The 13,066-nt window shown below is 43.5% G+C and overlaps 1 protein-coding gene across 8 annotated transcripts in view; it reads left to right on the top strand.

Moving 5' to 3' along the window:
• The window catches only part of ncor2 (nuclear receptor corepressor 2), a 104,998-nt gene that overhangs the window by 83,031 nt on the left and 8,901 nt on the right, over positions 1-13,066 (top strand). For 6 of the 8 annotated variants that reach the window (XM_067604531.1, XM_067604489.1, XM_067604495.1 and 3 more), the window contains 12 exons: positions 885-988; positions 3,663-3,813; positions 4,056-4,205; positions 4,331-4,423; positions 5,296-5,513; positions 5,607-5,952; positions 6,258-6,461; positions 7,087-7,335; positions 10,337-10,489; positions 10,596-10,880; positions 11,015-11,195; positions 11,313-11,695. In XM_067604531.1, coding sequence (XP_067460632.1) covers positions 885-988; positions 3,663-3,813; positions 4,056-4,205; positions 4,331-4,423; positions 5,296-5,513; positions 5,607-5,952; positions 6,258-6,461; positions 7,087-7,335; positions 10,337-10,489; positions 10,596-10,880; positions 11,015-11,195; positions 11,313-11,695 — 2,517 coding nt within the window. The remainder of the gene's footprint in view (positions 1-884; positions 989-3,662; positions 3,814-4,055; positions 4,206-4,330; positions 4,424-5,295; positions 5,514-5,606; positions 5,953-6,257; positions 6,462-7,086; positions 7,336-10,336; positions 10,490-10,595; positions 10,881-11,014; positions 11,196-11,312; positions 11,696-13,066) is intronic. The other 2 variants (XM_067604523.1, XM_067604516.1) reach the window with 1 other exon arrangement.

Genomic DNA, 13,066 nt, shown 5'->3' with positions numbered 1-13,066 from the left:
GAAAACAAACAAACAAAAAAATTAATAGGACAGCACAAAGCAAGCCATTGTGTTCAACAGACAAGACTGCCAAAATAGAACTGTGTGAAGGCAGTTTTTCTTGGAAAGCATGTAAAATACCAACAGTAGACTCCATTATCTTTTTCAAATGGAAGAAGTTTATAATCGAGACGTCTTGTATGTGTTCACCCCAAAGTCAGTAATTGGTTAAGAGAGTCATTGGCCAGTGAGGTGACTAAGAACCCAGCGGGCACTTGAATGAGGAGTTCTTCTGTAAAAAATTGAAAAATCTACAAGGACCACCATGTCTGCAGCTCCCATCAATTAGGCCTTTCTGGTAGGATGTATGTATAGCCTTTTTATACATTTGTGCCACATACAGAGAGGTTCTTCACCAGAGTGCACAAGTTCTCTGACTGGGCCAAAGATTCACATTTTCCAGCGTGGATGGCCTGAGGCACACACAAGGACCACACTGGAGTGACTTTGGGACAAGTTTCTGAATGTACTTGAGTAGCCCAGGCTAAACTAAAATCTCAATTGAAAATTGGTGGAGAGTTCAGTTCAGTGAAGCTAATCTAATCTGACGGAGCTTTAGAGGATCTGAAGAATGCGAGAAACTGTCCAAATCCATGTGTGCAAAGCTGGTAAACGCATACCCAAGAGGATTCAGAGGTGTAATTACTGTCAGTGGTGCCTCAACACTTTTCAAAGTTGAGAATTATAATTACATTTTAACACAACAAACAGTGATCTCAAAAACATTTATCATTTGCTTTGATTGCAGCTGTGCTGTGCAAATTGTGTTCCACTTTGGCTTTTCTTAATACTGCTTTGCATTTTGGCTTCTAGTGACAGAAACGTCTGTCTTATTATCTTTGCAGCTTCCATTCCAGCTGTTCAGGGAGGTAGCATCACTAAGGGCATCCCAGGGACCAGAATGCATCCGGATTCCTCGATCTCCTGCCGAGGGGGCTCCATCACTCAGGTGAGCTTAGACAGCAGTGTCTTGTAAGTCAAGGTCCTTGGTCCTTCTAAGTAATGCTGATCGACTCCAATCTTAATCTTCCACTATCTGAATATCTGCTGATATTTATATTTTCCTACATAACACAGTTGCACAGTGCACAATTGACCTACAGTAGACCTACTTTCAATTTAGTAAATTGATCTAGTTAAGATATGTTTGAGAGCTAAATGACCTAATATTCAGAACACATCTGTTGTTTTAGACACAGCATTTAAAAAAAAAAATTACATATAACTTTTTGTACATTTTATGCGAGGGATCCTTGTACTACCCCCACAAAAGACCGCTAGTTTGATGATGGAAAACTGGTGTAATCCACAGATAAATGCTCTGCTACTATTGTTTTACTCTCATGGTAGCAGAATCGCCTGTGCGGTCTTGTGCAGTTAGTTATCACTGGGTGTGACAATCCTGATGTGAGAGCGTTATGAATATTCTGCTGACAGTGTTGAACTTTAAGTAGTGCATTACGACAGACAACTGACCAACAATTCTCTTCCCCTTTTATTTAGAGAACCTCTGGACAACCTCTGAAATTCATTAAATAAGTCAGTTTGAAAATGAGCCACTGTAAATGAGCCAATATATATTATTACTTATATATATATATGTGTGTGTGTAAGATAATATTGGCCCTGCGTTTGCCCTCAGATTACTATGAAGAAGCAGTGTGCTCCTGTTAATGTGATTTTCTTTGTATGTAGGCTGATAGATATATATAGTGAACTGAAACTAACACTATGTCACTTCACTATGTGAAGGTTCATGATAGCAGCTTATATGGCTGTTACGCAGACAACCCACGCTAATTATTTCATCATTATTCCCACTCTGTGAGCTGGATGCCACCAGTTTTGCCCATATCTCTACTGTTGGTTGGCACCTGCCCATACCGTTTAAAGCCACTGGCGTCAGAGTAGCAGCCTTCGTGTTACTTGGCTATGATTTGTGTGCTTATGATGAAAGAGAGCAGCAGAGCTGTTGAGAGGTCATGAGGCAGGCCAAGTGCTGTGGCTGCTGGATTTCCCTGCTGCTGTGACATAACCACAGCTCCGAGCGCCCCTAGTCACCCTAGCAACAGGTACACACTGTACTGCATCTGTTCCCTCGTTCATTTATCTGTTTGCTCTAGATGCTGGCTAAACCAGTCATTGATATGCCCACTGTAATATCACATCCAACTGGCATACAACAGCAAATGAGTGTTGAGGAGGCTGTTACCTACTATAATAGATTAGTAAGGAAAAAGTGAAAGAGATAACACAATCAGTTGTTGAGACACAGCTCATTTGTTTGTCTAGCTTGCAGATAGATGGATTGATTGATGTATGTGAGAGCACCCAGATGCGTCAATGCTGCACTCGCTACTATGGCAAAGAGGCGAAGAATAGTTGAGAACTGTGTCTGATTTTGTCGTCAGAAACCCCCCCCCCCCCCCCCCACTACATAGAACCCCAACCTTCATCAGTGTCTTCTTGAAACACCCGAAAGAGCTGCAATCAACAGAGAAGAAATGTGATATCGAGCACTATTGTGCCTCCTTAACCATCGACCCACCCCCACTCTCGTCCCTCCACTAAGCAGTGTAGAAATATGACTCATACTCGGTGTACAAGTGATGTGACTCAAGGTTTTAACAAAGCTGCCTGTTGTCACCTACTGTTGCCAAGTGGGTGCACCTTCTGGGAGAACTCTTTTGGATTTCAAAGCTGTGGGTTTTTGTTTGTTTGTTTTTTTTTTGTGGGGAGGATAACTGTCTAGTTTGTTGTTAGAAATGACTGCTGGAAGCAAGACGGGTCTAGCTGCACAGCTCCTTTGCGGGGACGCTTTTGGTGTCGACTACGCTTTCAGGGCAGCTCCACTGTCAGTACAGGAAATAACATGTTTTGTTTGTTTCTTTGTTTTGTTTTTGTTTGGTTTTTTTCTTTCCGAAAAATGTGGAAGAAGACAGGAGATGTGTCCATGGTTGTTTTTAAGAGCCATACATAGCGGTGACAATGATGAATGTGACTTGTTAGTCAAGTAATTAAATAAGGCAATTCATGATTCATGTTTAGTTGTTTAAATAGTAGCTATATCAAAGCAGCGTATCAAAGCGATAAGCAGTGATTATTGAATCAAGGTGTTATAGGCTATATTTGTTCATGAGTTAATCATGATGTGCTATATTGACAGAAAAAATCAATACATTCAGTATTTAAATAATACTGCTACATTGATAGCATATAATTACTGAATCAGTATGTCTCCTTATATTGGCAGAGTCAATCACTTTACATGGTATGTTGACATATAAATCACTACATTTAAATAATTCATAGGATACTAAGTTCACTGCTTTGATAGAAATATTTAACATATATCACGGACAACATCACGTTAAACAGCAACATGTATTTGCTGTGACAGCTGATAGTTCTGTGGTCTTTTCTCCAGAAGAGGTATCCTCTTGGGTGTTTCGTTTTATTTTGGTGGCTTTTCCTGTCCTGACAGTGGAGCTGCCCTGAGAGCGGGAGCCTCTGCTGGAAGTATCCCCACAGAGGAGGCCTGCAGGCACACTGTCTTGACAACAGCTACTGCTTCACAGTAAGATGACAAAGTGCTGGTCTCATTTCTCCTCTACTCAACACAGGGGACACCGGCTGATGTGCTGTATAAGGGAACCATAACCCGTCTGATCACAGAGGAAAGTGCCAGCCGAGCTGAGAGGGAGCGGGATGAAGCACTGTCTAAAGGCCATGTGGTCTACGAGGGCATAAGTGGGCACATCCTCACATATGACCGTGAGTACTTCAGCCAGGCTACAGCATACTGTATGTGACGTCCAGCGATTGCTTTCATTCTGAGTATAAGTCAGCACAAGACAATACAAGAGTACTGCACTGCATCCCGAGGCATTCATGCAACTTATGAGCAATGTCACTGAGTATTATCCCAAACGTAAGAAGTAATGTTTATGTAATTATAGTAGCATTCTATCTGTCCACTATGTCTTGACCTACTCACCCCTCTTTGTCATTTGTAGGCCCGCCTTCTCAGACCCCTAAAGATGAGGGCAGAGGCCCTGGGCAGCCTGGGGAAATTCTTGGTCTGAAGCGTCCTTATGATGTTATGGAGGGAGGCATCTCCAGAGGACTACCTATGAGGGATTCACTGTCTGCTGCCAACTGTGAAGGTACCAATCTGTCACTCTCACAAAGTGCTCCCGGATCTGATCTTGTTTGACTCTCGTTCAACTCTCATTAATAATAAGAATCATTTTCACCATAGTATTGCATCTCACACCCCTCATTACCTCAGGTCTGATTGGTCGAGCCATGCCTCACGACAGGGACAGTCCGCACCACACACCTTACAAGGATACTCACCATATCCGCGGTTCCATCTCACAAGGTAGGATGACCTCTCAGTATTAAACACTATTTAAATCGCAGTCATTATAATGAGAGACTTTTTTTCTAAAGCCTTTTGACAGTATGCTTTGTTTCTGGTCCAAACCTGATAACAAAAAATGTCAGCTCCAATCATACAGTGAATAGCGTTTATGTTTAAATCTCTCTCTCTCTCTCTGCTAAATGTACATTTAAGAAGAAACCGAATGCACTGTGTGTTGTCAAGAAAAGAAACACACAGGCTGACATTGTTTTACCAATCACAGTTGAGTGAAGCATGCGTTATTGGCATGGCAGATTAAAGACACACAATATGACTGGATATGAAAAGTCTTAAAGATGGTGCAGCAGATGAAATCTTCGAACTGAATGTAAATGTATCTGCTTGCAAAATAATACTTTTGAACATTGATTGTGGTCTCTGTTAGCATTCTCTTTGTGTTTTTCCAAAAAGTACTCACTCAGTGTGCACTCATTTCATCTGACTGTACTCTCGGTTCTTGCTCAGCAGAGTTACAGAGAAACATTGTATTTTTCTTTGCTTTTTTTCCTTTCAAGAAACAGATTGTGCCACCTTACCAGAACTCACCCGCTGGCAGGAGTACTTTCATGTTGATATTTATATTTATCTAAATCTGATAGCAGTAGTGTCAGATAACTAGCTTGTCTCATCTTGCCCAGAGATAGTAGTGTATGAAGCTCCTCTCAGAACCCCTGCTGGGTTAGATGAGCTGGTATAATCCTATCAGAACCTTTCTTTGTGTCTCTCATGTTTGTTTCTCCCTTTTCTCAGCTTCCTTCTGTCTGAATTAAGAAAGGAAGAAAAAAAAATGAAATGTGTTGCAGACTCTTCACGTATTCTTATGATTTCAGGTATACCTCGTCATCTGGACCCTCAGGATGGCTACCTGAGGAGGGAGGCTAAGCAGATGAAGAGAGAGAGCTCTCCACCGCGTGGGCCTGGTTCGCTCTCTGACCCAATGAAAGGCAGAGAGGCCATGGTACCCACGGTGAAGGAGGCTGGGCGCTCCATCCACCTCATTCCCAGGGAGGAGCTCAGACAGCCTTCAAAGGAGGGCATCATAGCACAGGTATACACAGGATACACATACAGATGCTATCCAACCCTTAATTGTTTCCCTCTCTACTCAATACTGAGTAATCCTTGTAATGCTTCTCTTCAGGGAACACCCATGAAGCAGGAAGCAGCTGGTTCAGGGAAACGTCATGATGTCCGCTCCATTATAGCCAGTTCACCACGTTCCTACCACAACACACCCCCCCATCTGGAGATGCGTGCTGAGAGGGGTCGCTACGAAGAGGCACCCAAAGGGCGCCCCAGTGCAGTGGTCAGCACGGCTAGCTCTATAGCCCGCTCCTCTCCCCTTACACTGGGGTCAGAGCAGGGAGGTAAGGCCCATCACAGCCCAGTGGGCTATGAAGACAAAGGCGCCTTAAGGAACCCTTACCCTGGACCCTCACATCGTGGCTCCCCTCTGTCCAGGGAGGCAAGCCAAAGGCAGCATGATGGTGAGTATATCTCCTGTAGTCAAGACAGTGAGCTTTTATTTTGAAATAAATTATTAAATAATATAGCAAGTATGTAAACTAGAGTCAGTGTGTAACAGATGAAAATGTCCTCAAAAGTGAGTGATTATGCAACAGTGAGAAAGAAATGAATCTTGTTCATAATTTTTCTGGTTGCTCTTCACGTGCAGCGTTGCCCGACACTGAGTTGTTGACAGGTTTCTGTACAGCTACAATCCTTCACTCATCCTTCACCCCTTGAAGACTGTTTATGAAATTCTCCTGTTTTCTTTCTATTTTTACTCCAGGTTCCAGTAAGAATCAGCCTCAGGAGCGTAAAGCTACACCAACCCCCAGGGAGATGAGTGCTACCAAATCACCACTCCCAGGTGTTCCTGATCAACAGACCTATGAGCGTGTGCTGCAGGGTCTGGGAGCTGCAGATGTTTACCGTCAAATCCCCTTAGCCTTCGATCCTTCAGTGCTGCCCCGTGGCATACCCATTGACCCAGGTACAGCCACAGTCTAATTAATTTTTTTTTAAAAAGAGAGAGAGCAGAATATTAGGTCTCTGAATCTTTGCATGCCATGCACACCCTCTTAGTTTTTTTCAGTTATTGTGACCTGATTTACCCTCTGCTCTGTTGAGGTAGGGTGGAGCCCTGCTAGCTATGTGAGGTCAACAAAATCCATGTTCTGATAATAATCATAAAGACCTAAGTTATCCTGCTGTGTTCAGACCAGTAACAGCCTTGCATCACAGTCTTTGCTTTTATTACAATGAAACCTTTGTGGGGGACTGGGTAGTTTGGCAAAAAATTGCACTTATCTTACCAATCGAGTACATGAAAGAGAACATATCAAGTAGAGTACCAATGTCTCTGGTACTCTACCTTCCTGGTTTGTTTTCAACTTCTCACCGGTAGTGGTGTCACCACAACCACACCAATGTAGCCTCTTACAGTGTTTTGCTGCTAAAACAGTAGAGTGAGGACAACCTTAATAAAGCAGTCTGAACACACCCCCACAGCCCACCTAATCAAGGAAAAAAAAGTGCAAACATTGGGTTGGCTTTAATCACTTTGATTTGTTATTTAGTCCAATATGAATGACCAACATTTCCTACTCTTCACACAGCCTACTACTTGCCTCGCCACCTAGCCCCCAACCCGGCATACCCTCATCCCTACCCCTACCTCATTCGTGGCTTTCCTGACACTGCAGCCCTGGAGAACCGCCAGACGCTGCTCAATGACTACATCACCTCCCAGCAGATGCACCAGTGGCCTGCAGCAGCTGCCATGGCTGCCCAGCGCTCAGAACTGCTGAGGGGCCTTACTCCACGAGACCAGCCCCTTCCTCTGCCCTATTCTGCAGCCCCTCGTGGTAAGACTAGTGCCGCTACACTCATTTTCGCTCTTAGTGTTAGTGTTCATTGTTTTTTTTCTGATGTTCAGCAGACTGAAAATCTATTTTCAACAGAACAGTTGTAAACTCAGCAGACATAGAGACAGAGCGCAATTAAGTCTCGCCCATCCCGGAGGGGAAAATAATTCATTGCACTCCATTGACTTTGTATTGAGCGAAGGTGCCTCCTTGTCACTTCTGTCTGCTAGCAAACCTAAAAGCTGCTGTGAGGTAGGATGCACTACCAACAGGGTAAAGAACCCAGAACTAAGTTTTTATAGGCTGCCGTACCTAAAAACTGAGCCTTTAAGAATACAAAAGTGGATACAGGGCTGTGTGCCGTGTGGTGGAAAAGACAGAGCTGCACTGACAGCCTGCTGCTCTAAAACCGCAGTAAAAATGACAGATATACCTGGACACGTTCCTAGTCACAGAGAATATGCAGGTTGAAAGTAAAAGCAGAAGAGCTGTTTAATTGAAAGGTATGCAGTGTTTTAAATCACAGAATAGCTAACCTGCATTCAGCTGAAAAATGCTAACTGTAAAAAGAGCCTGAATGGGAAATGATTGCATGTCTGTGCGTGTAATTTCCTGGCCTATGTTTACAATTTGTAGTTGCCATATCAGGTGTAAAAGTTTCATGCCTGCCTGTTATGTAGTGAAGTTTGCTATACAGTTGTGCTAATGCTACTTTAGACGTGTAATCAGCCCTTGCATCCATGTATTGCATCTTAGCATATACAACAGGTTTCAGCATGAACTACCTTTTCCTCTCTGGTAAACATAGGGTGCTAAAATAATCCTTTGACATGCTGAAATCTTATGTTTTTAGCTAGCTACAGGCATTTTGTTAGCGTTTCAGCCCTTTTTTGCATATTACGGCGCCCACTGGAGGGGAAAACAGCCCTCCAGTGGGCGTGGTTTTCAGAGTATGACATATTGCGCTCTGTCTCAGTCAAGTGTGCTATACCTACCAATGAAGCTTGTCAAGAGCTCTTACAATTACTCAACAGTAGGCTTCATGTTTCCTTGATTTCATTCAATAATAGAATAATCTGTTATCTGAAAGATTAAAGGGGCACTCCACAAATTTTACATATGTTAAGTACCACCCAGTCTGTGAAAACAGTTATATAATGTCTGTAGGGAGCTTTGTCAAGTCTGAGAAAATGACTGAAGTGACTACAAACTTATAACTGGGAATGTCAAGTTTTAGTTTTACCAGTCAGGGAAAGTCTAATGAAAGGGAAATGTAGTTTTCACTGTGCTTTGAGTTTGACCCATACTAGGGTCAAACTCAACAATGCTTGTCCATTCTTTTTAAAACACTTTTTCTTGCAATTCCTCCAATTTTATGGAGTACCCCTTAAAGGAACTGCAGCACTGTTCATTACCTACTTAACCTTGTACCTCACACTGCAATTCAGGTTGATAATCTCTTCATAAGGATTTCTATATGTTTATACTACTGAATTCATTTCCTCAAAAAAGTGGCGGACATTGATTCAGGCCTGTCAAAACTGTAAAAAGCATTTGAAACACACAAAAGCAGACAACATTGTGTTTCAAATATCAGTGAATGGAAAAAAAACGCTGAGCTTGACATGAGCTAAAAACTGAAGTGTTTTCAAACAGCCCTACAGCTCTCTGTCCAGCGGCAACACAGATAAATGGTAATACGAAAGGTTTAAATCTGGCTGATTTGTATACGAGCAGGGACAAAGAGCGCCGTCACCTTCCAAAATCTGACGCAGTTATTCAGAACAGCAACAGAAACACAGAGCTACACACAGCAGTTAAATTACGATTATGTGCACGGTGCACTAGCTAATAACAAATAAGATCCAACCACAGCTGAGTTTGGTGTAATAATGCTCTCATGACCTACAGCAGCAGCATCATAACGACACTCACAGCTGGTACATCAACAGAAAATAAAACAAGCTGAGGTAACATTACACACATCGACCATATTTTCTGTTATCTCCCAAAGTTAGCAGGTTAACGTTAGCAGGTTAATTTTAGCAGGTGCATGAGCTACCTCTTCCTCCACGGGGCCGAGGCTCGAGCCGCCCACGAGCGCTTCTCTGTCCTTGGAACAGCACATCTCTTCCAACAAGCGAGGAGAGCAACGCGCTGCAGGTGCTTCTCTGTGGCTGGGTTAGTCTTTGTTTTTCGAAGGGACTTAACCACGACTCCGACTGGCCGATCAACTTGCCCTGCATCGACTTTTACCGGCCCTGGGTCATCGGTTATGTCGAACCCTGTGTTATCAGTGTTCTGTGTAATGTAAAGCAACATACTGTATATCATTTTTATTTATGTTGACAGTGTGAGTGAAAGCTTAACAAGGCATCGGTTACATCAGACGTGCTACAGCATCTTTAAATTTATCATCCATTTGTCCATAATTAAATCAAGGTAATACAAGAAAGCTCAAATGCATTTAAGTTGCTAGATAGTTGTTCGCGTGTGGAGTTATTAAGGGATCAGAGGAAGAGTTTGGTTTAAATAGAATGTAGTGAATTAAAAAATGTCAACAAACCAGGAGTGCAAGCAGTAACAGGAAAATGTCTTGCATCATCCATCAGTGGCTTCTAATCAGATCTAATCTGATCCAAGAGTATCTGAAAAGTCATTGTAGCGTGTTTGTTGCAATCATTCACTTCTTCTTTTGCCATTTGTCTATGTTGATTTAACATTTTCCACATTTATACAAGGTTGTTAAGACTTATCTTGTAGTCACGTCCTTTTTTTTAAGTTAATTTCATTCATATTTATTTATGAACCATGTTTTTGTTTTTCCCTCACATTATATTACATATTAAAGATTCCTTCTGACAACAAGAGAGACCTTTGCTGTGATGTGGACAAGTATGAGAGTGCCGTATGATGTTTTGTTTACCAGTTATCCACACCGAAACACATTGTGACCAACTATTAGGTTTTTCTTTACCCTTCTCTTCTTTCTGTCCTCTAGGAATCATCGATCTATCTCAGGTGCCACACTTACCTGTCCTGGTCCCTCCCTCTGCAGGGACAGCTGGCTCCCCAATGGATCGCATCACCTACATCCCAGGGGCAAGCACCACCTTCCCTGGCAGGCCTTACACCACCTCCCCCATCTCACCTGGTACAATTAACTTCACACAAGCAAACAATTCTAGAGAGGAAAATATGTTGCACACTTATTGTTTTTCTAATATTTTTTTTTCCTATCTGCTTTTTTTCCCGTACAGTTGGCTCCTCGCACATAAACAAGATGCAAGGCACATCCTCATCTTCAGAACGTGAGCGTGAAAGAGACCGCGAACGCGACAGAGAGAGGGAAAGGGACCGGGAGAAAGACAGAGAGCGGGAGAGAGAGAGGGAGCGCGAACGGGACCGGGAGAGAGATCGCGAAAGAGAACGGGAGAGAGACCGTGAAAGGGAAAGGGATCGGGACAGGGAGAGAGACAGAGAGCGTGACAGAGAGAAGGGCGGGTCTCTCGGAAATGTGGAGCACGCCCCCATTTGGCGACCAGGTGTGGAGCAAGATATTGTCCTTTCATTTTTGTCTTAAAGTTATAAGTAAAGTTAACATACTGGATGCATGAATGTAGTTTCAGGGAAGAGTAAAGCGTTTGTGAAATGAAATGAATCTGTTGGTGCCTCTCAGGTACAGAGCACAGCTTGGCAAGCAGCAGTAGCAGTGTGAGACCTTCTTCCCAGCCGTACAGCCACCAGCACTCCCCAGTGTCCCCTCGTACCCAGGAGAACGTGCAGCAGAGGCCAAGTGTCCTGCACAACACTGGGGGCAAGAGTCTTTCTGTTGGAGAACACTCCTCATCTGTGTTACGGTAAACTTCTGTTCAGTAGCCTGGGACGTTTTTCAAAAGCTAGCCCATCTCTCACAAGCATTCACAGCAAGGATTTGATTGCCATGTTTACTTAGTGTATTTTGTTTGGCCTGCCAGGTCCATGCCCCCAGGGCCAGCCCGCTACCAAGCTTACCCTGGCCACCTCCAAAGGACAGGTGTGCCCCCTGAGGCCTACCCACCTGCCATGGACTCAAGCATAGCCAAAGAGCAGAGTCGTGACGGAGGCAAAAACAGGGGAAGTCTACCCAAGCATGTACAGGACCAGCACGGGCCCTCCGGTAAATCTGACCCCAAGCTGTCCAGTCCCAGCCAAGGAGGAATATACCCAGGTTCCTATCCCTCGGCTTCAGTCCGGCCACAGCACCTGCTGCCTCCCCAGTCGGATAACCCTCCTGGCCGTGGAGAATGCGGTACACCTAGTAGGGAAAAGACTCAAAACAAACCGATGTCCATTCAGGAACAAGAGCTCCGAGCACTCGGTAAGACCACCATGACTGCGGCCAACTTCATAAACGCGATTATTATGCGTCAAATTTCTTGTGAAACGGGGATGCCAGAGACGGGCTCGCTTGTTGCCAGCAGCGCCACTGATGGTAAGACGCTCTGGATCATAGGGTCCCCCTCATCACCCAGACCCTCCCCCGTCAGTCTGTGGCCTATTGCACGCTGTGGTGGTTGGCATTATCAAATCAGCCCAATTCATTTACATTTTTTTTTCTTTTAATGCTATACTTTTTTGCTTATTTTTCCCAGTTTTATTATTAGTTTTTCTTTACAGACTTAAAGACCACCAAGGGTGCCCTCTGGAAAAACCAAACATCTAGCCTGTCCTAATTGGACCTGACCGGCTGAGATTAAACGAGTAGAGGCAGTTTACAAGCTCGATAGAAGAGTGATAACATATTAATGGCTAACAACTCAACACATTTGATTTTCAATGAAGAAGAGCTATATCCTAGGTGTCCTTTAAGGTGTCATTTTAAGGTAGTGAAAGCTGGTGGGACAAGGCAGAACATCCTTTGCTGCTTATTTTCATTTTCTTTTCGTAGAGGATGTGACTTGAATTTAACATGTGGCACCCCTCCTCCCTCCCATTCCGCTGCTTACTTTAAACAGAATATTTTACCACACACAAGTGGGCATGACAAGAATATTTTAGGCACTTGAAAAGGCATTTCACCGCAGGAGGCTTTTATATCCCATGTTAAATGAGACTGCCTGTAATTCAAGCATTTTGACTTTATACATGCAGTGGCTCTACTTCACTACCGCATGTCTTATGAGGCACTCTCTGCCTTGTAGTTCTTATAGGTACTTACAGACGTATCTGAAACATATCGCACTAGGACAGGACTTTTGACAATTGACACATGTAACCCAGATGACTGAAGGGGAATAGAGAATTGGTGCGATAATCCCTTTCATTAACATCATGGTGAGTTACAAAGACGGTCACGCTAAAATAACCATCTGCTGAAAGCCTTACCAACCACCAAACTGACTCCCTGGGGTCCCAGAGAGCACTGGTGATGCAAAGGAGGAGGGTGGGAAAGGGGAGGTACGTGGAAAAGACTGGGAAATCTTTCAGCCATCCAGGGGGAGGGGGGGTACTACAGCTTCTGGCTCCCCCAAATCTCTGCATGTTCCTATTTATGGCTCACTGTAATTTATGCTGATTTTTTTTTTTTTTTTTTTTTTTTTTTTTTCCACACACGCCAAACGCTCAACACATCTCTCTCAATCAAGCCTCTGGGAGTTTGTCCGTCATTTGGAATGTGATTTTGTTTTGTTGTTTACTGCTTGTAGAGCAAATGTGTCAAATCTGTATTTATTGCAAGCTTGTAGGGCAA

The sequence above is a fragment of the Thunnus thynnus genome, chromosome 2 (assembly GCF_963924715.1).
Source record: "Thunnus thynnus chromosome 2, fThuThy2.1, whole genome shotgun sequence".
NCBI lineage: Eukaryota > Metazoa > Chordata > Actinopteri > Scombriformes > Scombridae > Thunnus > Thunnus thynnus.
Note: the sequence above shows the minus strand (reverse complement) of the source record. Positions and strands in the feature narration are given on the sequence as shown.